Raw genomic sequence first — 27,427 nt, forward strand, 5'->3', positions numbered from 1 at the left:
CACTTCTGCAGTTCATAAAAGTATCCTGGCTTTTTCGAGATGGAAAATATGAAGACCAGTCTGGATGATCAGGATATTAGATTCAGCCTTAAAATAATTCTGAATAGTCTAAGTATTTTAAGAAATTGAAACTGCTTGGTTATAAAACAAGGCAGTATCTCTACTCAGCCATTAAATTGTCTGTTGATGGTTTGACTGGGTTTGCAGATGTAAGCACTGGGCCTTTTTTGTGTTTGAAAGATTCCTTAACAATACACCTGATACCAGGTTTCATGAATCCTGCATCTATAGTCGGTGCATTGTTGGCAAGAACCAAAGTCGCCCATGCTACCCTGAGAAAATTGATTTGAAGAGGATGTTAAGTAACCCATACCCTCTCTGTAACAAGTGTGCTTTTGATTTGGATTTTCTAAACCATAGCCTGATTACTTACTAATTCTTGTTTTGATCTGCAGTGGAGGGATGAGATGGCCACATTAAATGAATAGAAAACCAATTATTATTAAGGAACAATTATATTTAGAGAATATAATAGCTCTGTTTGCCTTTATCTTATCTAGGACCCCAAGCAAGCTAGGAAAAGAAAGTGCATATATATTTTCCTTCTTGATTTTAAGATATCCAGAAATAATTTTTATAATGAGAGGAACACTTTAAAGAACACAATTTTCAGTATTACAAAGATCATGCAGTGGATTTTGCTCTTTAACAAATTAACAACATTGATATAATCGATTTGCAGAACCAGTGCTTTTCCCCTCCTCATTTCTTTGTAATTAGTAAACGGCATTTTTTCTTTAGCAAATAATATAATAGTTGAAGATCTGCTGCTGTGTATGTAGAAACTTGCTTGAGTGGAAGCAAGGTTTTGCTTACTTTTTTGGAGCCTATTTTAGTCATATGTGAGGAGGATATTTAATTTTAACCTTACATTTATAAAAAGGGGAGTAAATTATGAGAGTTGGAAAAAAAAAAAAAAGAATGTTTCAAAAATTTAACCCAATATTTTTTGTTTGATTCTGACTGAGAAAAATACCAGGATTTACCTGTTGTTGGATTTTCTCTCCAGTTTCATTGTCGACAGATTATGTGGGAACACACAAGTATTGTGTGGAAAATTTCTGGACTGGCTCTGCTATTTGGTGGTTTGCAATTGATTGTTATAGACATCATCCAAGGCATTAATTACTCACCGGTTCTAAAATAGGACTCAGATAATGAGTGAGAATTTAAAGTGTTGGATATTTATCTGTCTACAATAATATGCATATTCTGTACTTAATTTTAAAAGACTACAGTAAGTAGCAATTAGTGGAACTCTGGTGTGCTAGAAACCCTTTTGCAGGACAGTGCCTCTTTTTGCATTACAGTAAGTCTGTACAGCATGCTATAAAAACATATTTTTTTTCTCAAAGTAAGAACTAAAAGAAGTTTATGCTTTTAAATGTAAGCTTGTACTAGGAAAATAATAGAGTTATTTCTTAGAATGAATGAGATACTAGCAGAAGTAGCTTTTGAACTCAAATTAAACATGGTCAGTATTTTAAGAATCTTTACATTGTTATTAGAAATCAGAGATCCACACTAGCTTAACTTACACTTTAACATATAGATGAGAAAAAAGCAGAGATTGTGTGAAGCCATCTGCAGATGAAGGTAAGGTTTAGATGCTAAAAATAGGAAATGATGCAGTTAAAAAACCCAAGGTAAATGAAAGAAAGATCAAATCTTGAGCACACAGAAAGAAGGTGGCTTTGTTAGCTTAGATGAAATAACAAAGTTAATAATTCTTATTATGTGTTACGCTTGTATTCATAAATGCAAAAATGCAAGTAAATAAGCCGTTAATTTTTGTTGCACTGTTGGAGTTGCCTAACTGCGGGTGTAATAGAAGCATGTGTGTCCTCAGCCTTCCCAACAGCTAGCAAAAAACAGGGGTACTTCTCCTCTCACTAACACTTTGACTATGCAGAGAACTTTCTAAAAGCAATAACATGACAGGTGTTATTGCTCTCACCACCTGTGAGAGGAAACTTCCAATGCACCCAACTCAGTTACAAATATTGAGGTGTTTGAACAGAGTTTTTGTACCACGTTAGATGCACAAGGTCAAAACACAGCAATAAAAACACTAACTTGGACGTGATCTCATCACAGATACAGCCAAGTGTTTTAGGTGTTTCCATTTGAAGGCTTTTAATACTTGCTTCTGCAGATGCCTGGAAATGTCCTACGCTTTGACTAAGCCTGAATTGATACAGAAGGTAATTGTCCCTCTGGCCTGCGAGGTTCAAGCTATTAGGGTTCATCTGAAATTTCCTGTGGCTGCAAGGCAACTATCACCAAAGACACCCCTTTCTTTTTAAATCATCTCTGAAGGTTGAGTTTGGTGCCACAGTCTCCTGTTTATTCTGCTTTTCCAGAAATTATGGCCCTTGTCCCAGTAATCTTCTCAAGAAAATGTGGCCCCAGCTGACAGCAAACACAATGTCCTGGGTGGGATGTTCTCTACACCTCTAGTTTTGCAGACTACATTTACAGAGAGAGTAGAAAGGTAGGAAACACAGTTTTTCTGCCTGTGTTAAGGTTACTGAACAAAGAGAGAAATGTGGTGTTGGATTCAAAGACTACATATATATATTAATGTTTCCCACATTCTAGATGAAAATAGCCTAAACTCCATTTGTGCAAGTCAGAAGAGGATTTGAACCCTACTCTGAAGCATCTATTGTCGCATATGATACAATGAAACTAGATAGAAATCATCCTCCATAGATGTCTTTCACCAAGGAAGTTGTCTGCCATTGAACATATACGCTACAAGAACTGAAGTGATAAAGTGCATTTTAACATTCAGCCTTGCAGTCACAATCCTCAGGAGATCTGGTCATTTAACTTAGAGTGATTATGAAATACTGAGAATCAGTCCTTAGATCCACTGACTAGGAGAGCTAGAACAAAAATCTTTGAAGCACAAACTGAATTTTATAGCATTTGATTAGAAGTAGTTTACACGCAGAATGCAGAAAAGCCCTTGGCTAGGCAGGTTCTCTCCTAAAACTTTTGCAAAGGTAAAGACATATAAACTACGTAGCTGTATATCTAAACAACTATTCATCATTAAATATTTAAATGAAACAGCTTTTGCTAATACTGCTGATTAACACATGTAGACAACTATTGTGGTTTAACCTCAGAAGGCAGCTTAGCACCACACAGCCAACTCATTCATTCTCCCCACAGTGGAACAGGGAAGAAAATCTGAAGGGTGAAAGTGAGAAACTCGTGGATTGAGATGAACACAGTTCAGTAGGTAAAGCAAAAGCTGTTCTCACAAGCAAAGCAAAAGAAGGAATTAATTCACTACTTCCAATCAGCAGGGAAACGTTTAGCCATTGCCATGAAAGCTGGACTCCATCCCACAGAACAGTTACTTGGGAAGGCAAACACAATAACTCCACATATCCTCCCTTACTCTTTCTTTCCCACAACTTCTATTGCTGAGCATGAAGTCACGGGGCACGACATTATAGTATGGGACATCCCTTTGGTCACCTGGGATCAGCTGTCCCAGCTGCATCCCCTCTCAAATTATGATGCACCCCCATCCTACTTGCTGGCAAGACAGCGTGAGAAACAGAAAAGACTTTGATTCTGTGCAAGCACTGTTGAGCAATAACTAAAATGCCCCTGTGCTATGAAGGCTGTTTTGGTGACAAATACAAACCACAGCACCAAAGAAGGAACTATGAAGAAAATTAACTCTATTCCAGCCCAAACCAGTAAAACAATTCAGAATCATGGCTACATAAAGAAAATAATCTCACAGCAAGTGTTAAAATTTGCAGTAACTCAGCTCTCTGTTCTTGAGATGCAGATAATTGATGGGACAAAAGGGCAAGGGAAGAAATTCCAGAGTATATTTACAATATATACAATTTGTCTAGGATTTTAGAGCTATTTTCAAATTAAACCAAAACATCTGCTGCTGCTCTTCTTCAAGAGGCCACTCCAGGTAGGTCTTTGTGTTCATGATCTTCCGCAGCTTGCAGAACCTCTTGGGAATCGTTTTGCTCTGGATGGGCTCCAGGAGGACAAGAATCACCGCATCGTTGTTCTCATCAAAGAGGCGGAAATGTGAGAAGTCCAGCTCGTATTTGCACCACTCACTCTGCACAAAGTGCTCAGACAGCACAAAGAGTGTTTTGTGGCTCTTCTCAATGGAGTCAATGATGTTGTCCACTATCCACTTCCCAGGCACAAAGTCCCGCTTATGGAGGCAGAGGCGAAAGGGAGGGCAGGCCTGCTCCAGCTCCCGCACCATTATGTTTTCCACCCAGTCAGAGTCGTTCTCACTGTAGGAGACAAAAGCATCATAGCAGATGTCCTTTGGCGGGGCTCGCTTGGGCTTCCGCTTGGCTTGGAGCCACGCCCAGGTCATCCTCAGGTACCAGACCGCGTGGTACTTGTAGCCCACAGCTACAAGGATGAGGATGACCAGGAACACCAGGATGCAGATCGATGACACCACGAGGGACCTGTGGCACTCCATCAGGGAGAGGTGTACAGCTCCAACCTGGGCCCCTCTCACCGCCAGCGGAGAGTCGCAGACGTACTTGTCTGGCCACCCCACCAGCACCTGGGCTATCCCAGCCTGGTGGTGGATGAAGGAGAGGAATTCACAGGAGCAGATGAAGTTGTTGTCGCTGGCATCCAGCAGCTCCATTCTCTTGAAGGACTCAAACTCTTCCTTGGACAAACTGTTGAGTTTGTTTCTCCTGACTGACATGACCACTAAGTTTGGAATGGGTGCAGCACCAGGCAGGGTCTTCAGCCGGTTTTTTGTGAGGTACAGCTCTTTCAGAAATGGGAGCTGCAGTCCAAACTCTTTCAGGTTGTTAGCACTAATATCCAAAACTTCCAGCGTTGGGGGAATGCAGGTCGTTACTTCAGGAATTTGAGTGCTGGAGAGGTTTAAATATTTCAGGGTTTTTGGCCATTCGCATGCATCTGGAATCTCACCAAAATTATTTTGGCTAATGTCTAAAACAATTAGGTTTCTTAGGTGAGACAAACTTCTACCCGTCATTTCTAAGTCACCCAGTGAATTCTGACTTAAATTTAGAGTTTGTAGTGATGGCCAACCACCCTGACAGGCTGAATGCTCTAAACTCTGGTCTCCAAGCAAATTAGCACTAAGGTCAAGGTACTCTAATGACCGAAGATGTTGGGAAATTCTGCATGGGACCAAAAATACTTTAGTGTTTTGAACTGTGACTCTGGTAAAAAGAAATAGTAGATCTTGCACAGCCTGAAGATCTGTAAACAAGTAAAATTCTTCTATAGATAATTTCTGTATTGTGAGAACTCTAAGGGTCTGTGATTGGTTTGCTTGAATCTGCATTTTCCATTGTCCAGTTCCCAAGAGTCTACAGTCTATTAGCTCCAACTCCACTAATTTTGGCATGTCTTCTAAGATACCGACAATCTCAGGCACAGCAGCATCTGTTAATAAGGCCTGTTTAAAAGAAATTTTCTTTGCAAAAGAAGAAGACATAACTCTCAGTAGTTGCATTTCAGCAGAGGTACTGAATGCTATTCTTCTCACTTCTAGCCAAGTCACAGAGTGCAGAAGGTCCCTAACAATTTCTGAGAATACATCACTATTTCTTAGGTTTATGACCATGTGATTTATCTTCTTAATCAATTTCAAACTTCCCTGCTCATACTGACTGAGATTACCACCATCAATCCACAACTTGTTGAGAAGCTCAATGCCCTCAAAGTTCCCTTGCCTTATCACAGAGAACCGTGGGTTGCCCAGGCGGAGAGAACTCAGGTTCCTCAGACCAGAAAAGGGAGAGCTTTCTCCCAGATCTCTGTAGAAATTGCCTTGAAGGTGGAGGTGCTGGAGTGAGAAAAGGCGCCCAAACCACGCAGGGGACAAGTGAGCCAAGCTGTTATTTGATAAGTCCAAGAGCTCCAGTTTCGCCAGGGACTGAAACGAGTCTTCATCTATGGAGCTGATTTTGTTGGATTGCAGCAGCAGGGCTCTCAGGTTCACAGCCTGCTGCAGGTCCTGGGATCGGATGTGCTTAATCCTGTTGTGGGCCAGGTTTAACATTGTGATTTTGGCGGTGAGCCCTGGGGGAATGAAGTCCAAGCCCATGGAAGAGCAGTTGCAAAGCTGAGCATCATTGCATGAAGGACAAGCCTGCTTCAGCGCTTGCTGTTTGGAGAGGTTTGCAGCTAAGAGCAGGTAGATGGCCCACACTTGCCAGCTGTGTTTAGTCATTATTTCACCTAAAATACAAAATATAGTCAGAGCAAATATAAGATGGATTTGAACAAGGTACATTTAAAATATAACTTTCACTGTTCTGTCAATACACTGTAAATATATTTGTTTTTAACACAATTCAGAGATGAAATGGATCCATTAAAAAAGACATACTATTCCCAAATATTTCAAAATCATTTGTTAAAAGCTACGTATATTGATTTTACTCTTTATTTTTCCCCTGTGATTTCTAAATTTGGCATGAAGACTATCAAATCAATTAACAGCTCCAAAAATTTTTTGCAGATTCAGCTAAACATCTGTATCAGCACAACTACTGTCATCATCCTCCTTTTTAGTACAGAGTCTTCATACCTCCCTCCTCTGTCCCACCTCAGGTCTTTTTTTTTCTGAACCTGTGAATATTATTTTGTGTATTCATTTTTACTACAGGGAGTCTCCTGTGTGTATTTCAAATCCTGGTTACATCAAGAAGAGTCAGCATCTTACAGTACATAGCATCATTCACATTTGATACTAATTTCATGTCTAATGTCAATTCTGACAATGAGGAGAAGAGGAATGTCTTTGTTTCAGTCCATTCCTTGTTTTATCTGCCTTTCTCTACCTGTGGATGTGCTAGGAGCAGGGAAAAAAATACTCACCTAGATAACTGCATAGGCCATCTTTATCATGTTGCCATCAGTCCAGTACTTGCTAATAAAACCTGAGCTTGTAAAACTTACCATTGTTTCCTACTGACTCTTAGCTCTTCCTTTTACTGCCACATCCTTCTTCTCTGCCAGTGCCTTTTCCTGTTTTGGACATCTGTGGCAGAGAGAAGATCAGGCCAAGCCACAAGGAAGAGCTGGGGCCTTTGGAGCCTCCTTCAGATCAGATCAGCTGTCTGAACTAGATAGCTTTTTCCAGCCCAACGGACTATCCCTGATCTTCTGGACTGAAATGATTCAAGAAAAGGTACACAGATGTGGATCCTGTGTCACTTCACTTTCCTCTCACAGTTGTGCCTTTTATAGTACTGATTTGGCATGGCTTTTTTTTGTTACACAACTTGCTGCAATATCCAGCCTGTCCTTATTCCCAGCAAGGTGACTTTAGCTCTTCTATCCTTCTGAGGAGCTGGAAAAACAATTTTTGAAGCCTGAGAGAGCTCTTTTCCCTTTAAAACCCTTATTATATATTGAATTATAACCTTTTTTGACAAGGATCAAAGAACATTTTTAAAATATAACTTTCCCCTGTGTGTCACAAACCCCCCTACCTCAGTAGGTATCTTGCCAAGGTTGAAAAGAATGAACCAACTTCAAAGAGGCCAATGAACAGGTTCACAAAATCGCGAACTATGTATCGGGTTAATCAGGTTAGACTGGCTCACTGAGAACTACTTTCTCCATTTGTCATCCCACTGAGACTCTGTGCAGAAGATCTCCTGTACTTTAATTTAATATTCTGATTTGTTTTACAGTAGCTGACCCACACATACAAGTTCATATAGATAAGTCCTGCCCTTCCAGTTGCATTATTTTTAGCCATAGCTGCTTAAGATTATTCAAAAGTGGCAGAGTTGACTGGGATGGTTTGAGCATATGGAGAGGGGAGGAAAAGTTGTGGATAATTTTTTCAATCATTCCATCTCTTCCCACCTGGAGGACTATAAACATTTTGACCTCTTGTGTTATTTGCCTTTTATCTCTGTCTCTCTCTGATATAGAGCTTTGAATCTTGAAGGACACAGTTGTCTTCCCTGTCTTTAGATGCCCACAGCTGAGCTAGTCATCCACCATGTCATCCAAAGTCAACGGAGAGAAATAACATCTTTTAGGGGCAATTCTTATCACGTCTTAGACACCCAGATTAAGTGATGAGTCTAAGAGAATTGGCCCCATTGACTTAAAATGGAGTACCATAGTTTAGATACCTAGATAATTTTCCTTGTGAATCCCACACAGAGAATTGTAATCTGTAGTTAGACTCATCTGCTGTCCATCTGAGGCTCTTTTAGAGGGCTTTTTTCGGTCTCACAAGTCTAACTGGATAACACAGTGCTGTAGGCTACAGGAGCAAAGCTACAGGTAACATGAGTTTCATCAGTAACAAATTCAAGTGGTATATTTATTGTTGCCATCAAAATGCTTACTGTTAGAAAAAGAAACAAACAGGTGACCTGATCAATCAAAAGCTATCTATAGTTAGGTTATTTATAGGTGGTAAATTGCAGCACAGAAGGAAACTGGGAAGGTACTGCACAGGAAATACCAGCTGAGCCTAATGGCTCTTCACCTCACCAGCCTGAAACCATCCAGGGACTGCAGGACTAAACTCCATTTGGTGGTTCAGGATGCTTTTCTTTATTGTCGCTTCTGTGAGCTTCTTTTCCAGTTTTTTGCTCATCTATTATCTGAGCAGACACTCAGAGAAATCCCATTCCCACCCTCATTCAATTTACAGCCAGTCTCTTTCCCTTCCCATTCATCTCTAATGATTCTGCTTAAGACCCTGACTTACAGGATCATTTCAGGCTTTTCCACACCCACTCAGACATATAGTTCTATATCATTGCCCTAACAAGTAATCACTTTTTCCCCTTGTGCTGGTAACTAAAATGCCACAGAGAAATTAAAGTACAACTAAAAATACAGAAATTTGCATAGATGCCATTATACCATAAGATGCTGTGATGAACCAGACATTCAAAACATTTCTGGGTTATGGACAAAGGGTCCAAACCATTAGACATGCTCAGGACTGTCTTCGCTGGGCCATGTCAGTAGACATATTTGAGGAAATATGTGCATATTCTTAAACAAAACTATGACTGACAACAGAATGAGGTTCTATAAATGCTATCAAACGCAAAAGGTTAATGTAAGTGCGAATAATGCACAAATTGATCCTAGCTTGGGGAGCACTATCCAGGCAAATGTAGTAAATTTGAGCAGTGCTATGGACTCTGCAGTGGGATAGTCACCGCTTGATGAAGGAGTCAAACTACAAGCAGACTGGGGAAAGTTGCTGCTCCCCACGTGGTTGTGTGTGGGTTACATGTGCCCTAGTTATCACCCACCAGCACTGCCCTAACAGTATGTATGTGCATACATACATCCACACACATACATGGAAATGCCTCTTCTTGTTTCCTACAGAGAGAATGTGCAACGGGTCCGAGTTAGGTGAGGAGGTAGCTGAAGTCCTGAGGCCGTTGTTCAGTGAGCTCTTTCCTGGTTGAATTCCTGAAACCAAGGCATTCCACCTTCACACCCAGCCTTTCCTGGGCAGCTAGTATCAGTACACAAGTGGGACAACATAGGAACAGGACAAAGTACAAACAAGGCACCCTCCCACAAGGAAACTGAGCAGAAATGACACAGCCTGACCCGATTTGTCCTTTTCATTTGCTGCTCTCCTCTCTCCCCTTTCTCAAAGGACACTGCTCCCATCAGCGTGTCCCAGTTCTCCTGAGAAGTCTTCTTTGTTGCCTGCCTGTCATGCATACCTGCCAGCTGCCTGTGACTGCACCTCCCTGCTCCACTTCTGCTGGCAACAGAAATCCCTCCCGACCCCACACTCGTTCTCAGCAGCCCTGAGCACTGTCAAACCCCCATGCAGAGCAGGACTCGGTGGCAGAGATTAGATAGCCTCTTCCCAGTGCTCTCTCCTTGCTTCTTGCTCTGGCATTGCAGCTCCACTGTCTTTCCCTTCACCTACCTGAAAACTCACCTCTCTGCTGAAAAGATCCCCAGAGGTGCCAGCTCCAGCCCTGGTGCCTGCATGCCAGTTAACCCATGCTGTGTTTCATCTCTCTCTTGTTGATCATTCTTTACCCAGCTTCCTCTTATGCTGCTGTTTCATTTCCACTTCACCTTTAAACCTTGATAATGTGAGCAGGGGAATTCCCACCTAGGTGGTCTGATTGGCATAAAAGCAGGAACACTATCACTCCTTTTAAAATATGCCAACCCGAAAAAGTCCGAGTCTATAGTACGAGTGTACCGTATGAAAACTAAGGTTTCTCCTACATCTCTCTGACTCTCTCTTTGTAATGACCGGCAAGACTTATTTCCCTTCTTACCTCTAAGTACACAGTTTCCATATCTGTTTTATCAATGCTTATTGTTTGGTCTCAGATGATTCACTCACCGCCTACCTGGATTTCAGCCTTGATTAACTACTGAGCTATTTTTCTCCAAGACAGAGATAATATTATAACAGGAAAGTAGAACTGAAAGTGGTGTTTGCAGGCTACACCCACAGAAACTACCATCTCATGTGTAGATATGTGTACAGATACACACAGGAGTGTGAATATATACACATGTATAAGCACATACACATATATATGCATATGAACAAGTATACTAACAGACATGTCTGTATAAGCAAATTTTGCTATTTTTCAAATACTCGCTCAGCCTGTCTGCCAATGCTTTGGTTTATCACCACAAAATAATTGCATATCCAAAGTTTAACCAAAATTCATCTAGACTCTCCTGTACTTAAACTCCAGCAATACAAGCAAAGGGGAACATGGAAGTGCCAAGGCAGAGAAACCACACCTAAACTTAATCCCTTCAAAGACAGTTTCAGGTTCCCACAAGAACATCTAAAACACAAGAAATCCAGGCACCCAGAGTGTGACCAGCTATCTTAATATAAATATCTGTATTTACCTGCTTGTCTAGACTCCCTCTGTAATTGGTGAAGAGCAATACAGTAGATCTAGGAGATGTCTCACACTGAAGTAGAGAGAGGAACTATCTCTTGTCAGTGTGATTTTCTTCAACCTCTAGAAAAGAAGTTAAGTAAAGCAGTAAGGGGTTCATGGTCTAGTGGTTACATAAATGTGCTCTGCGAAGTAGAAGAGCAAAACCAAGAAATGAGACAGTCTGCAACACCATCTAGCCCACACATTAGAAACACAGGCTCATACTCCACAAATAGAAGGCTTCAGCTACCTCTGGGGGTAGGTAGAAGGGAAAATGGTGGTGACTGCAAAGGGACAAACAAGCATTCACAGAAAGAGATGGACACAGGAGAGTATTGATTGAAGTCCTTGGCTTTTAATTTAAATTGTAAATTGCAGTGGCATTGTTAGAGATGAGTTGGGGATAGTGGTAAGAGCAGAAAAAAGTACAGAAATACCCTACACTCAGCTAAATGTATTTAGAAAAGTTTATATAGTCCAATATAGCTTCCAAATATTATAGTTATTGGCAGAGATTTTGAAAGACCAGAGAATCAGATTACTGGAAAGCAAAAAGTGGTCCTTTTTCAGTGATTAACATGACAATTATTTCTACACACAACAAAGCCAGCTGTATTTAGAAAGAAAAATAAGAAAAAAAAGTTCTTAGCAAGAAGAAACACTGACATAGAGCCTTTTGCAGACATATGTTGAAATGGGAGGTGCTGAGTTCTTCTATGACTTCAAGGCTCTTTTCAGGTTTGCCCAAAACACCTGCTGCTGCTCTTCTTCAAGAGGCCACTCCAGGTAGGTCTTTGTGTTCATGATCTTCCGCAGCTTGCAGAACCTCTTGGGAATCGTTTTGCTCTGGATGGGCTCCAGGAGGACAAGAATCACCGCATCGTTGTTCTCATCAAAGAGGCGGAAATGTGAGAAGTCCAGCTCGTATTTGCACCACTCGCTCTGCACAAAGTGCTCAGACAGCACAAAGAGTGTTTTGTGGCTCTTCTCAATGGAGTCAATGATGTTGTCCACTATCCACTTCCCAGGCACAAAGTCCCGCTTATGGAGGCAGAGGCGAAAGGGAGGGCAGGCCTGCTCCAGCTCCCGCACCATTATGTTTTCCACCCAGTCAGAGTCGTTCTCACTGTAGGAGACAAAAGCATCATAGCAGATGTCCTTTGGCGGGGCTCGCTTGGGCTTCCGCTTGGCTTGGAGCCACGCCCAGGTCATCCTCAGGTACCAGACCGCGTGGTACTTGTAGCCCACAGCTACAAGGATGAGGATGACCAGGAACACCAGGATGCAGATCGATGACACCACGAGGGACCTGTGGCACTCCATCAGGGAGAGGTGTACAGCTCCAACCTGGGCCCCTCTCACCGCCAGCGGAGAGTCGCAGACGTACTTGTCTGGCCACCCCACCAGCACCTGGGCTATCCCAGCCTGGTGGTGGATGAAGGAGAGGAATTCACAGGAGCAGATGAAGTTGTTGTCGCTGGCATCCAGCAGCTCCATTCTCTTGAAGGACTCAAACTCTTCCTTGGACAAACTGTTGAGTTTGTTTCTCCTGACTGACATGACCACTAAGTTTGGAATGGGTGCAGCACCAGGCAGGGTCTTCAGCCGGTTTTTTGTGAGGTACAGCTCTTTCAGAAATGGGAGCTGCAGTCCAAACTCTTTCAGGTTGTTAGCACTAATATCCAAAACTTCCAGCGTTGGGGGAATGCAGGTCGTTACTTCAGGAATTTGAGTGCTGGAGAGGTTTAAATATTTCAGGGTTTTTGGCCATTCGCATGCATCTGGAATCTCACCAAAATTATTTTGGCTAATGTCAAGATTATTCAGTTTGGGTAGACGAGATACATATTTTGCAGTCTGTTTCAGAGATTTTAGAGAGTTTTGACTTAGATTTAATGTTTGCAGTGAAGGCCAGGCATCTTTGCAGATTGTCTCATCTAAACGATTATTTACAAGCAAATTATCATTAAAGTCTAGATATAGAAGTGATGAAAAATGTCTTGCAAGCTTGCATGGTACCATGAAAACTTTAGAGCTTACAACAGTGAGTCTTTTCAGTTGTTTTATTTGTGACTCCATACCTTCTAGGTCAAAAAACAGATGAAAATTCTGAATCATTACATTTATTATTGATATTGTTTCAACAAAACTTTGCCCACTACTTGCAATTTCTTTAGTGTCCCATAGACCCCTCCCCTCAAGCACACAATCTATTGCCTCTAACTCTCGTAAAGAGGTGATTTCCTTCAATAATACCAAGAATCGGCTAAGAGACTGGTCTGTGAAGAAAGCATCTTTACACGTAAGTTTTTGCATCCTAAAAGGACGTGTAGAGTTCTGCACCAAGCTTTTTGTTTCAACCGCTAATTTGATTTCTCTCACTTCTAGCCAAGTCACAGAGTGCAGAAGGTCCCTAACAATTTCTGAGAATACATCACTATTTCTTAGGTTTATGACCATGTGATTTATCTTCTTAATCAATTTCAAACTTCCCTGCTCATACTGACTGAGATTACCACCATCAATCCACAACTTGTTGAGAAGCTCAATGCCCTCAAAGTTCCCTTGCCTTATCACAGAGAACCGTGGGTTGCCCAGGCGGAGAGAACTCAGGTTCCTCAGACCAGAAAAGGGAGAGCTTTCTCCCAGATCTCTGTAGAAATTGCCTTGAAGGTGGAGGTGCTGGAGTGAGAAAAGGTGCCCAAACCACACAGGGGACAAGTGAGCCAAGCTGTTATTTGATAAGTCCAAGAGCTCCAGTTTCACCAGGGACTGAAACGAGTCTTCATCTATGGAGCTGATTTTGTTGGATTGCAGCAGCAGGGCTCTCAGGTTCACAGCCTGCTGCAGGTCCTGGGATCGGATGTGCTTTATCCTGTTGTGGGCCAGGTTTAACATTGTGATTTTGGCGGTGAGCCCTGGGGGAATGAAGTCCAAGCCCATGGAAGAGCAGTTGCAAAGCTGAGCATCATTGCATGAAGGACAAGCCTGCTTCAGCGCTTGCTGTTTGGAGAGGTTTGCAGCTAAGAGCATGTAGATGGCCCACACTTGCCAGCTGTGTGTAGTTCCTGATTTGTTTTTTTTTCCTTTGGACATTTTGCTGTAGGAAACAGAAAGGAGAGAAAGTAATGTTAACTTTTAGTGTTGAACAGTAACAGAAAACTATTGAAATCCTGTGCAACTTTATTAGTAACCTCAGATTAATTATTTTATTTGTAAGAGCTATCCATGATGTCAATTTTTCTCTCCTACTTCAGCTACGAGTATGAAGCAAACAAACTTGGTGTGCTGCTCATCTCTGGAGTACAGCCATATCACATCTCAACAGCCATAAAGGATGTTTCTTAGCCCCACCTTTTCATATGCATGCTGACCGTGGCTCTTGCCTCTTTCATCTCTGTCAGCAAGAAGCTACAACTGAATGTTTCAGCCCTAAATGGGGGAAGATGGTTAGATCACCAATGAATTGGACAAGAGGATCAAGTGCACACTTTGTCAGTTTGCAGACAACACCAAGTTGGGTGGGAGTGTTGATCTGCTGGAGGGTAAGGAAGCTCTATAGAGGGAACTGGATTAGATGGATCCATGGGCTGAGGGCAATGGTATGAGGCTCAACAAAGTGAAGTGCCATGTGCTGTGGTTGGGTCACAACAACTCCATGTAGTGCTACAATATGGGGGAAGAGTGGTTGGAAAGATGTTCAACAGAAAAGGATTCAGAGGTGCTGGTTGACAGCCATCTGAACATGAGCCATCAGTGCGCCCAGATGAACAAGAAGGCCAATGGCTTTCTGGCCTGTATCAGAAATAGTGTGGCCAGCAGGACCAAGGCAATGATTGTTCCCCTATACTTAGCACCAGTGAAGCTGCATCTTGAATCCTGTTAGGTTAAGCCCCTCACTTCAAGAAAGACATTGAGGTACTGGAGCATTTCCAGAGAAGGGCAATGAGGCTGCTGAAAGTAAGTTTTATGAGGACCAGCTGAGGGAGCTGGGGTTGTTTAGCCTGGAGAACAGGAGGCTCAGAGGGGACCTTATTACTCTCTGCAACTACCTGAAAGGAGGCAGTAGTCAGGTGGGGGTCTCTCTCTTCTCCCAGGTAATAAGTCACAGGACAAGAGGAAATGGCCTCAAGTTGCACCAGGGGAAGTGACAATTGGATAATCTAATTGGATATTAGAAAAGATTTCTTCACAGAAAGTGTGGTCAAGCACTGGCACAGGGAAGTGGTGGAGTCATCGTCCCAGAGGGACGATGTAGACATGTAGATGGGGTGTTTACAAACGTGGTTTACTGGTGGACTTGGCAGTGTTTGCTTAATTGTTGGACTCAATGATCTTAAGGGTCTTTTTAAATCAAAGTCATTCTGTGATTCTATGGTTCCAAATGCTCACAGTCTTTACAGCGTCAACCTGCCCATTTTGAATGGCTACCTGGCAGGCAGAAGCCCGAAGACAGCATGTTCCCCCTCCCAGCCCTTTGACTGGGCTATGGCTTCCAACACCACAAAGTTTCCTGGAAGGGATCTGGGTGTTCCCAGCACAGAGTCTCACCAGCCTCAGTGCTTCTAAAAGCGGAGCTGCATAGACTACTGCCACACCCCTTTGTACACTGTGAAAGCAATTTACATTCTTTACTGGAAAGGCAGAACAAGCTGATATGCAATGAAACAAGTCTATCACTCTTTTCTGTAAAACAACACCATTAATGGATGGGAATTGGATGTTGTCACCCTATAAAAACTGAATGTAATTAGAAAAAGACTGATTTTAAAGTAAAGAAAGGCTGTGTTTCATGCCAAAGGGACCAAAGAACAGGTCAGCATTGTGACACTCACAAATTTTAACTGTAAACAGCTCCAGGACTGCAGACCAACAGTATCCAGAAACCCCGAATAAGCAGAGGTTAAGTTCTTACCTTGTGTACTGCGTGCTGTACTTTATTCTCCTCGTGTGCTGATCATGCACTCTGCCACCTGAATTGTCACCTCATCCCTGTAAACGCAAAAAGAGGTGGAAATGTTCGGCAGGTCAGATGAGGCGACAGTCCTGAAGCGAGAAAATATTTCAGCCTGTTCTCAAACAAAACTTTACGTTCACAGTTTCCCAGCGTCCTTTAACTATTCAGTCAATGAAGCATACCAGTTTGCACGGCTTCTCTTTAGTGGAGGCTCCCCTAAGGAAATCAGGGCTTCTGAAGAGTTCAGGATTGCCCGGCATGCAAGGTGTGCCCTTCAAACTCCCATTTCAACCAATTCTATTGCTGCGGCTGACTGGGGACACAAAATGAGGACAGGCTGTGGTTGCTTTCTCTTCTTTGCAAGATGAAATTCAGCTTTGCAAGCTGAAATTCAGTGTCAGTCTCTCTCCTTTTGTCAGTCAACTCCTATTGCTGGAAAGGCTGATTCAACCATTTTGCGCAAGTCATTCTTTCATAATCACTTCCTCCAGTATTAAGTGCAGAAATAGTTCCTAGGCAGAACTGCATGCTCTCTGTATCTCTAGTTTCAATATTTATTGTTTGGTAGGCACTGGGACGTTATTAACTGTGCCGGGCAACAGAACATCTCAGCATAACAAAGTTGTTATTGTGTAAGTTCTGTAAAATATTATCAATACATAGAGTGATACATATATTATATTGCTATAAGTGTTGGAGTCAAAATGTTTAGCCAAGGAAAGTACTAGAGAAATATTGAGCATATTTAATTCCTAAGACACTGCAGTCATATGTTGTCAACAAATAGAAAATGTGTAAGAATGGGAATGATATTCTGTCTGAAACACAAGATACAATTTGAAGAAAGCATCCCTCTGCAAACATTAAAAGCAATTTTGAGAGAGGAGGTTTGAACAGAAACATAGAATTGGTCAAATAGCCAAATATGCTGTTTACATAAAGGGGGAGGGAGTCTTCCTACCAGCTCTGAAAGGGAAATCAATTAAATTCAAACACCAAACATTCCTACTGCTGTTTCCACTTTGCTTCCTGTGATCAGAAATTGTCACAGTCTGCTGCCCTCTTGCACCAAGAAGTACCTGCCTGAGAGCAGACAGACAGACAGACTGATTCCTGCCATATGTCAGAGAGCCCACACCAGCACCTGTGTGCTCAACAGCCCATGGAGAACCCAAGTGTGCCTAGCAACCTTCAGTCCTGCACTGACATTAGCATTGCACATTAGGTTAAGAACTCGTCGCTTTTCAAAAAAAAAGAGGATACCTGATGAGCATAACAACATTGTGAAACAGAGGCAAAGCAGCTGTGAGGCACAGCCAAGAAGGGAAATGGTCGTTACGTGAAGGGATCTCATCAACTTCCCCAGAGCTACCTCTTCCCTCTAGCACCTCTCAGCTGAAATGGTTCTTGTTCTTCAACAGGGAAGACTTTCAGTTTTCACTGTGTTAATTCAGGGTTCAATTAGACTATATATTTTTGTCATCAAAATTGCAACTCATTAATAAAGTTAAATAATTTTAGTTCAATTTGTGAAGAGCTTTGGAGAAGGAGACCATCAGTGAGGCCACTTACATCATTGAATGTGAAATGGACACTCTCTTCTATTTGTTACAGCTTCTTCACCACACATTCAGACCTGTTTTTTCAGAAGTAACAACTTTCTCCTAACATCCAGGTTTAGCCAGTTCTCATCATGGCTGTACACTGGGCCAGGTTTCTCTCAGAAAGAGAAGATGGATGTGACCATGTCACAACTCACAAACCAAGCAGTTAATTTCATGAAGCTGCATAAAAAGCCAAGAAATTTGTGTGGGCCTTCTGCTTGTTTCCCTTAGTAGGAAAAAAGTCTAAAAGCAGCACAACTTCTGTCTGTCTCTCTCTCTCTCATTCCAGGTCAATTTATCATGTTATTCATAGTCAGGAGGGTCCGAGGATGCTCAAGGTGGCCAGAAATGCCCTCCACAAAGCTGCCCCCCACAAAGAGGCAAGGTACCAATCACCTGCCTCCCAGAATATCAGTTTCTACATTGAACTGCAGCATGATTCAAAAAAACTTCTTTTGAAATCAAAGAGTCTGAAGTAAGAGAAAGCTGTTGTCTTTTAAGGTAAGAATACTCTTCATCTGCTTTTTCTCCAGAATAACTGCATGTTCAGCATTGAACAAAGTTGTACTTTGTGGGTACTTTCCCTCCTCCTCCAAGTTTAAGCTATGATTAACCTTCCTCTTTTAGTGTTTTAAAAAAAATCACATGCCTTCGACTACATTACTTTTTCCCAACGGAAGTGCACAGATCTGCAACAAGCCTGAGCTTTTGTAACTGCACGTTTTCCAAGCAGAGACACCACACAAGCCTTTGCCACCAGGTAGATAAGGCTAAAATAGAGATGTGGTCATCATTTTTGGATCTTTTTCTAAACGTTTCTGTTTATCCAACAGCAGCAAAAGCAGCAGATGTTTCTCTCAGCCAGCTCTTCCCTGATCCCCAGCTACAGACTGTTCAGCATCCCTGCTTCCCACTGCTCAGTGACAGGTCCCTGCATTGGCTCTGCTGGCAGGAGGACAGGCTCTTGTCACAACCCTTCTCCATGAGCAAACTGCTGCTTTGCCACAACCCTTTTTCCACTGCTGCTGTGAGAGAGGGCAGCAACCAGCTGCTGTGAGGGAGGGCTATATTAAATGAGTGTTGACCAAAATAAATGTAGAAAAAAATTTATATATATTTGTCTGTGTGTGTGTGTATATGGGACCAAATCACATAGGGATGGACTCGTTGATCAAAAACAACAAACCAAGTGGCAACACTAGTCCTCAGTCAGTCCACCATCAGAGTTAGAAGGATTATTTCACTGTTATATCCCCACTGCCTCCTCTTTATGCATATATTTTTTTACTCAGGAAGCATGACTATGATGGGACTCCAGTTGCTAGATTTCTGCAGCCCTCTCCCCTCTGCCAGCTAGAGGTACAGACTGCTCCATCTTCTGCAGTATGTGGGCATGCTGTACCCTTTAAGCATCACCTCCCCAGTCTGACATGAGAGGATCCTGCAGCCTGTCTTTTCTCTTCCTCTATCTCCTCCTCAGTGTCAGTATCCACACTCAGAGCTGCTTGTTGCTTTTCTGCTGAGAAAGAACAAGTGAGCAGTGCAGAAGGGCCCCAACTCAGGCAACACCCCACCTCAAAGAGAAAGCAGAAGCAACAGAAAAGGGAAGCAGCCCACTAATCCATTGACCAGTCTGTGATATGAGCAGAGGTGCATTCCAGATCTTTGTAAGTCGCACAAAACTACTTCCTGATACTTACCCCTGGTAAGGATGTGTCAGCATGTCAGCTTGGCTGCAGCGGTGCCAGGCAGACTGAACCTGGGGTTCTTTTACCCTAATCCTCACTGGAAATGGATGCCAAGGAAAAGCCAAAAGTCAAATCTGTGACACCAGTCTTTGGAGCAGGAGGTATAATATTCATGTAATTGAAAGCAGAATGGCTTGGCGTCCTTTCACAGTCCTGGAAGCAGAGCCTTGACATGCACTGGTGGTGCCTGTGCTTTAATATGACTTGCAGGGCTTCGGGTATTCCTTTTCAAACTAAAATAAAAAGGAACATGATAATGAAAAATAAACGATTTTATCTTCGTCATGTTCCATATCAGGCCTACCCTGCCAGCTGCTCAATTCCCTGGTTATATCTTCAGACTGAAAGTTTAAATTCAAAGGAGCTGATTTCCTTTGTTTTTCTTCTGGGCAATCCTTTCTTCTAGGCAATGCAGTTGTGGCAGAGCAAGATAATTCTGTGTAACTGGTTAGTCATTCAACAGCCAACCTACAGGACTGCCTCTGCCAAGGAAGCAGTCGTTGATTTATTTTTATCATATCCTTGTATTTTTATCATATCCTTTTGATCATATCCAGTCAGAAAAACATGACACTGATTTTCTGCCTTAACCAAAGTGCAGCTAGCAGGGACGTTTGCAGGCTAAGACATCAAAGCTTATTCTAATAATATGGAAAGTTTCATTTGTCCAGAACAGTTGTTTCAGCATGACTCAACAAGAGAAAATACATCATTTCTGCCGAAGTATTCCTGATGATTTCTTGACTCTCGAGAAAACTGCATCAACAGAAAGCAGCCTACATGCAAGGCAAAGCTGGATGATGCAGTTTCTTTCTTATTTTGCAGTTTAGGTGGAGTGAACAAATTTATTTCTGACAGGAACATTATGATTTTACATTAATACATAGTAAATACATATTTTCCATTACTACAAAGTAAAAAAACCCCAAGTATTGACCCCCTATTCTGAAGACCACTATGACAAACACAAAAAATCCCATTATCATCACTGCACAGATTTGTTACTCCAAAATGAGAACTCTGAGACAACTTACGCAGAACGGGTCCCCAGAACTATTGCAGCTCACTCCCCCAGCTGTCATGGGGCTGGACACCATGAACAAACGTGTTCATGAGTAGCTCAGCCACACACAAACGCTGGACACACACTCGGATCAATGGCACCAGTGTCTGGCATGGGGCTCCCTGGCCTGCTGCAGAGTGTAAGGCAAGATACAAAGCCAATGCCAACAACTGATCATCTTCCTCAGTGCATGTGTTGGAGAGGTCTGTCTGGAAATATATCTGTTTGAGTATAACTTCCTCTGAGCACCGCCCATAGCTTCCTGCATCCCTTTGGAAGGGATTCAGCTCCCAGAGAAGATACAGGGATGGGAACTACACGTGGAGGTAGGTACCCAAGACCCACACTGCTCAGAGCAGCCTTGACCTCAGCTTTTCTTATAGACCACCTTGGCTGTACCAGCCCTTATACTTCCCATATTCACAGTCCTGGATTTCCACAGGCACTCCAGAGAAAGCCTAATCAAGCTGTGGGACTCAGAAACCTGAAACATACATGTTACAGTACTGGGATGTCAGAGGGCAACCCAAATGTACTTGTGCAGATAGGCACCCAGCTTGCTGCCACTGGGGATTCATCCCCTAAAAACGGGCATAATCTGGAAACCATATTTTCTTCTAAAATGTTTTCTGCAATTTTCATGCTGTTAATTGGTTCAACATTATCAATGCACAAAGCTAGTTCTTAAGATTTTTTTTTAGAGATTTTCATTAAATACCTCTATGTAGCTTTCCCAAGTACCACTCACAGAGTATTTTAAAGGACTTTTTTTCTTTGCGCTACATCTATCTCACTCTTTTGTGTTGACTAGTTTGCTTTGCTGTATCCCAGACTATACGACGGCCCATCTGTTATGGGCTGCCCAGAGAAGTATTAGGAAACCTAAACCACATTTCCAGTTTAAAAAAAAAAAAAAAAAAAAGAGGTGCCATTCCTATTTCCAAGCAAAGATTTTGCAGGTTTCTGGGCAGAGCCACAGAAAACACTATGGCTCTGGGCTGCCTGCAGGCACCAAACCTGCCTATGCTGAGACAGCACTGTCCCCCCAGTGCATCCCCGGCCATCGGGGCTGCTGTAGGTACCCCAGGGTTGGAGTCCTCAAGTACTTTACAAGGCACAGGCTACAGGGGGAGGGGTCATGAAGAGAGAGGAATGGATTGTCTTACGCTCAGTGTTAGGACAGCTTCTGCTTCATTTCAGCTCACCAGGAGAGAAAATACCCTGTCATGGCCCACCGGGTGCAAGCCATCACTGGCAGGCCGCTGTGAGGAAGTTAGGGTTTAGCATCCTGGCACTGGAATTTCCCATCAGGAGGAAAAAAGTTTCACTCAGCTCCAAGTAAAAGCTCCTTCAGAGGAGGCTGAGCAAAGGGACATGCATGTGTCATTTCAGTGCATTTCAGGGTGGGAAAGGTTCAGCAAACCCTGTCTGGCCTCATTCAGAGGAATGCATGAATACATGTCTTGCTTATGCCTATCTAGTGCTAATATGCTGGGAAAAATGCTTTCATTTTCCAGTGTTTTTGGTGTTGTGGGGCTTTTTTCTTTTTTTTTTCTTTTTTTTTTTTTTTTAAGGGAAGGGAAACATTCCTGGGAATGGGACCAAGTCATTGCAGAAACAGCTAGAGTTTGTTTCCTGTACAGAGGTGGAAAACACTTTGCTGGGATGCAGAGATACATATTTAACTGCTTGTTATATAAAAAAAAATCGTGTTTAACAGTTGGGCAAGAACCTGAGCAGGAAATGAAGCAGATCATTATCATGTACCATTAAAATATCAAGATTTTGTATTCATTCCAAAAAAGACAATCTCAGGATGTATTTTGCACAGGTAGTTTAGGCTTTGCATTCAGCTACTGCCTTCCTCTGTATCTGATGTCATGATATATTTCAGACATGATAATGGATTTCAGAAAAAGAAAACAAGTAAATTTCAAATCTTTTTTTCCAGTTATTCAAGATCTCAGAAGGTCTTTCTTCAGTGTAGGTACTCTTCTGGATTTATAGCCTATAAAGGCCCCATATTTTTTTAAAAAAGGAAAAAAATCTAATGGACTATTTCCTAGATTTTTTCCACTGGAAAAATTACATGTTTTGTGAGTTTCCTGCAGAGATTATTTCCATTGTCTTCTTTTGCAATTGTATAATTTTTTAAACAAACTTTGACTATGACAGAGTTGTAAACACCCATGAAAACATAATTTTTACTAAAAATGAAAAGCCTAAGTATAAAAAGATGTCAGTAAGTATTTGAAAAGTGCATGTGGTCCCTGGTAGGCCACTAAACCATCTTCAAATAATAAGATATTTCCAATATCTGACCATTCTCTAACTTTCTGAATTTGAATGTGATTGGAAACAGACATTCCAAGCTGATTTACAAGCACACACTCAGCTATTTTAATCATTCCTCCTAAATTATCCTCAGATTGCATTCCTTGCTCTTCTGTAGGTTTTTTTGAGTATAACAGTACCAGCTTAGTAATGACAGATTCAGAAAAGGCCATGTAATTTGTGCCTGGGCTGCAAGATGGCTTTTTGTCTTTAGCACAGTACCTACAGAAAGAAACACACCATACCAGGATATCAACCTCAAAACCAAGGTGTTTTCTACTATTTTCAACTTGTTTAATTCCTCTCTAACATCCCAAGTGAGTTACCTGGATATGCCACGAAGAGCATGGCTGTGCTGCAGCAATGCAGGTATGGCTGGGATGGCCAGGAGATGGCTGTGGCAAACCCCACCACAGCTGAGCATGCTGTCCCACGCTGACCCACAGTGGTGGATTCAGTCGACAGCTGTGATGGGAGATGCTTTGCTTTGCTTTCTTCAGGTTTTGTTTCAACCCAGTGGTTTCTGGCTGGTCATGGTGTACGATTGAGGAAAGAGACCACAGGCTGGGTAGCAAGGCACGGACTTGAGAGGGAACAGTCCTTTTCTAGAAATCTCCCATTACTTCAACAGTGATGGGCCAGAAACACTGCTGATGTTGTAAGCCTTTTAGCAGGACTTAGGAACTCCAGCAGAGACTAAACCCCTGGTGCAATAGGTAATTACAAGTGCAGGGCAACAGAAGACCAAAAAAATCCTGCTCTTCACTTGAAGCCAAGCAAGAAACTTACATGAAGATTCAAACAGAGGGTTGTAGTAATACTAAAAAGACTTTTTAGACCTCTAATAAGTGTAGGATGCATGGTAACTCATGCTTTCAAGTAATTTGCTCTGCAGTTCATAGCTTTTGGACAGAAAAGTTGTCAAAGGAAGATGAATCAAAGAAAATATAAGTAAAAAACCAGTAAAAATAACCAACTTCCATCTCCATAGCTGCAACTACAGGACAAGAATAAGTTGGTTCAGAGATAACCATAGAGATAACCATAGGGTAATAGAATTTGTCTACCTTACATCTGCTCTGCTATGAGAAAGAGCAACAGATTAGATGCACTCTCTTACCTTTGATCAGTTCAGGCCATATTCCTTCAACACTTAATACCATGAAGTTTGCACCTGTGAACACAAGAAGATCTTTGTTTCCTTGGGTCTTACTATCCAGTGTTTAAGAACTTTTACCCAACAGACTGGCCATCTGGTTTGTTTTCATCTTATAACTTACACAAGTGTCAGCATAAATATTCTTTTCTATTTATAGAAATTATGTTACATTTGCACTTCTTTCATGTGCTATTTTTATGACATCATTTGACATTAATTTCCTGTATGTTCCATGATTAATAGTTTCAACAAATTTCCCTTAAAATCAGCCTTCAGAGTACTTTATTTCTCTGTGGTTGAATCCTTGAACTCTTTGTTCCCAGCTAACATCCGGCACCAAAAGCCCAAGCAAAGCATACTGAGATGCATAATCCGCTGTTGAGAGGAATCTTCCTTGATCATCTCTCCGGTGTCTCCATGCTTCCATCTGACAGTGTCCTCTCTGATATTTGCAAAGCCTTCCAGCTGAATAGAGTCTTTCGAGAGTCACTAGCAAAAATGCAATGAGTAATGGGAGAAGGGATGGATGAAGTGAAGGCTGGCCGGACTCTCCTCCCCTACTGTTCAGAGGTCTAAACTTTTCTGTAAAATAAGTATTTCTCACATTTGTCATGATGAAACACAGCCTGTGAATGAGTTTGGCTTGTTCGCTGTTTCTGCAGGTGGAGAAATCCTGTATCCAGGCTGGGCAGTCCTTTCCTTTTCAGGGGGGAACTCAGCAAGGAGCTGACAAGCTGGTTTGCTGGACAAGAAACCTGTGAGCTCATAACTTCTCACCAAGTAACAGGACAACATTGATACCAATAATTCAGTCTGGGTGAGTCAGGTCTGCAACTGGATTAAGGGGCCAGGGAACATTTCCATCTGTTTTGGCTCCTTGTGTCTAAACAGCCTGCCGTCCATGAAGGCATCGCTTTGTGCTCTGCTCTGCTTTTTACTCCTTGTAGAAAGGCCCCCAGCCCCATGGTCCCCCCCAACCCCCAGGAACGCCACCAGTCATAAAATAATCCCTCTCCAATTGCTCTCCCTAACTGCTGGCACAACGACGACTACACACACTGCCAAAGTTAACAAGCAGGCACATTAATCCCTCCTCTTGTTAGAGAGTCTTTCCAGACCTGCCTCAGCTTTCTGCTGGTGGCTGCATATAGAGGCAGGTTTGTCCCAAGGTGATTCCTTATAAACCTACCTGCAGGAGAACACCAAATGAGCACCTAATCCAAAAGGACTGAAGCACTCGGAGGCAAGGGATCAAATGTGCCGTGCGGCTGGCTCTTTCATTTGCAATTTTTCATTCCTGTGGTTTACTTTGGCTGCTCGTCTTTGGTAAATATTGTACAACACTGAAACCAGGAAATACCCAAAATAAATAAAGAAATGGGCAATGACTATTAGATCTTCCTTTGTCTTCCGAAGGACAGCATTAGTCAGATCAGATTCTCGCCATCTAAAGAAGAGTAAAACCTCCCTGGGAATCTGTCAGAAGTGAAGGACACCTCCAGCAGGGAAGGCAGGGATGGGGGAGTTGCTGGCCTGGTGCAACCACGCTACACTTGGTTGCACAATCCTCTGGAATTTGAAGGTGCAGCAAAAGGCGCAGCCCAGCTGCCCTGAAGGCATGGGGAAATGAGAGGCTCACTACCATGCCTCAGAGCTGTCTCTGTCCTGTTTTGTCCTTAAAGTCTTGCACTTCCCACTCCAGAGTTCAGTCAGAGGTTTTCCTTCCCCTCCCACACTTGCTTTTCCCTATAACTTCTGGTGTGCAAGAAAACAACTTTGTAGATAAAGCCATGACTTTAGTGGTGTATTTACTCTGCAATTAGATGAACCTCTAGTGCATTTTAAAGGGGAAATCAGATAGCCAAGGCTTCAGGGCCATCTGTCTGCAGCAGGGTTTGCACCCTCCTTGTTCTATTCCCTCTGCTCCAGAGCAGAAAGCCAAAAATGGGGCAGATGAGAGGCAACAAGATCACCTAGATGCTCGTCCCCACCAGTGGGAAAGCAGCTGAGAGCTGGATCCCTACAGTCACGTGCATCTAATCTGCCCTGCACATTCGGTGGGCAGCACAATCAGTCTGCTCCTCCATACAGAGACACTGGCTTTGCCTGGCTCCAGAGAGCCATAACCTTCTGTCCAAGAGGGCTGTGACAGAGGGAAATCACCAAGACAAGCTGTAGCCATTGCTCCTTTTCCTACAATAAGCAGGACACATACAGAATTTTGAGGCAGATACATCATGACTGCTCCACTTTCATAGCAGAGGGGATTTTTTTTTTTTAACCCAAGGGCTCCCTAAACCTCTGTAAATGCTCCTACAGCTGAGATACAAACCAAAATGAGATGCTTCTTCTGGACAAGCTTTCTGCAGGAGCCAGGTGATTAGGAACTGGATTAAGCTGTGTAGAAAAGGTGGGCAGAGAAGATATGAACAAGAGCTTAACCCCAGGACACTATCAGAGATGGCTGGTACCAGCTGCGCTGAGACATCCTGAGCATACTCAGAAGCAGACACAGAGGTCCAACTGGAGTTGTATCCAAACCCTAGGGCATCCAGATATCAGTGTCAGTTGTATACAGAACACCCAAAAACTAAATGCTAAACACTCACATGTCTGAAGGGGCAGCAGGGTCACAAATTTTGCCCAAGTCTCTGTCTTGGTTGTGACTGCAGTAGGACTGTGTTGTCTAATTCTTAAAGCACATTACAAATGTCACTGATGTTGCTGATGTCGATGTCTACCATACCATACATCTACTTACCAAAAGAAAGCTGACATTCTTTCCTTCTGTCTTTGTTGTGGGAGATACATTAAGGTCTAATGGGTAAGATGAAATTCAAGGAAAAAATCCCTGCCACAGAATTTTTGCACAATTTTTGGTGGTGACATTGTCATTCAGCTTCATATATAGGGCTCCTAGAAACTCAGCTCTAGCCTGTTTTGGTGGGGAATGTAGAGGAAGGGTATCATTACTGGATCCAGAGATTTCCTAACTGTGCTTACATTTCCCTCTCCACTGCCAAAAATATGCTTTTCAATAAAGCTAAGTAAAAGGTTATACTTCCTAAAAACAACCATTCATGTAACACACAAACCAGGAAACAAAATAGAAGCCCATATCCTGGGAAGCCAAGTTTCAGTAAGGTAAAAAGGGCCAAGAGTCGTGGCACACACAGCAGCATTCCCATCCATTAGCATTGGATTTGACTTACAGAGCAGAGCAGCAAGTCAGTGAAGAGATACAGACTGTAAACCAGTGTTTAGTGTTTGTGGAAAGCAGAAGCAGCTGTTGTGCAGGCAAACTCAGCAAAGTCAGCAACTTGCATAGGAGCAAGCCTTAAGTCAACTGTAACTCTAAAACAGTGTGGACTTTGAAAGGTTTATTCCAGCTTGTGAGAATAAATTGTACAACTGGAAAACAGTTTTTGGAATAAATTGTACAACTGAGGCTAGTTTTTGGAGTGTGCACTAGCTGGCACACATTTCCACCTGCTGCTAGGCAGCATTGTGGTTCCTGTGGGCTCAGTCATCTCAGACATCATAAATACAACCTGTCCAA

The 27,427-nt window shown here is 42.5% G+C and overlaps 2 protein-coding genes across 6 annotated transcripts; both read right to left on the bottom strand.

The window, feature by feature from the left end:
* Nucleotides 1–688: 688 nt before the first annotated feature.
* Nucleotides 689–11,436, bottom strand: TLR2 (toll like receptor 2). The gene is made up of 3 exons (XM_032686308.1): nt 10,969–11,436; nt 10,019–10,207; nt 689–6,303 (listed from the first exon to the last, which is right to left on the bottom strand). The coding sequence occupies exon 3, from the start codon at nt 6,293–6,295 to the stop codon at nt 3,944–3,946; it is 2,352 nt and encodes a 783-aa protein (XP_032542199.1). The 5' UTR covers nt 6,296–6,303; nt 10,019–10,207; nt 10,969–11,436; the 3' UTR covers nt 689–3,943.
* Nucleotides 11,437–11,541: 105 nt separating this feature from the next.
* On the bottom strand, nt 11,542–25,356 carry LOC116786035 (toll-like receptor 2 type-1). Of its 5 annotated transcripts, none has more exons than XM_032686303.1 (5): nt 25,058–25,356; nt 23,830–23,883; nt 19,265–19,545; nt 15,919–15,995; nt 11,542–14,103 (listed from the first exon to the last, which is right to left on the bottom strand). In XM_032686303.1, the coding sequence occupies exon 5, from the start codon at nt 14,097–14,099 to the stop codon at nt 11,718–11,720; it is 2,382 nt and encodes a 793-aa protein (XP_032542194.1). In that variant the 5' UTR covers nt 14,100–14,103; nt 15,919–15,995; nt 19,265–19,545; nt 23,830–23,883; nt 25,058–25,356; the 3' UTR covers nt 11,542–11,717. The 5 variants fall into 5 exon arrangements, with proteins under 5 accessions (XP_032542194.1, XP_032542193.1, XP_032542197.1 ...); XM_032686302.1 differs by having other exon boundaries at nt 15,919–16,049; XM_032686306.1 differs by lacking the exon at nt 19,265–19,545.
* Between the last annotated feature and the right edge of the window lie 2,071 nt (nt 25,357–27,427).

Source organism: Chiroxiphia lanceolata, chromosome 4 (genome assembly GCF_009829145.1).
Source record: "Chiroxiphia lanceolata isolate bChiLan1 chromosome 4, bChiLan1.pri, whole genome shotgun sequence".
Lineage (NCBI taxonomy): Eukaryota > Metazoa > Chordata > Aves > Passeriformes > Pipridae > Chiroxiphia > Chiroxiphia lanceolata.

Coding starts and splice junctions, on each gene's coding strand:
- TLR2 (XM_032686308.1), bottom strand. CDS start 6,295: ATGACTAAACACAGCTGGCAAGTGTGGGCCATCTACCTGCTCTTAGCT.
- LOC116786035 (XM_032686306.1), bottom strand. CDS start 14,099: ATGTCCAAAGGAAAAAAAAACAAATCAGGAACTACACACAGCTGGCAA.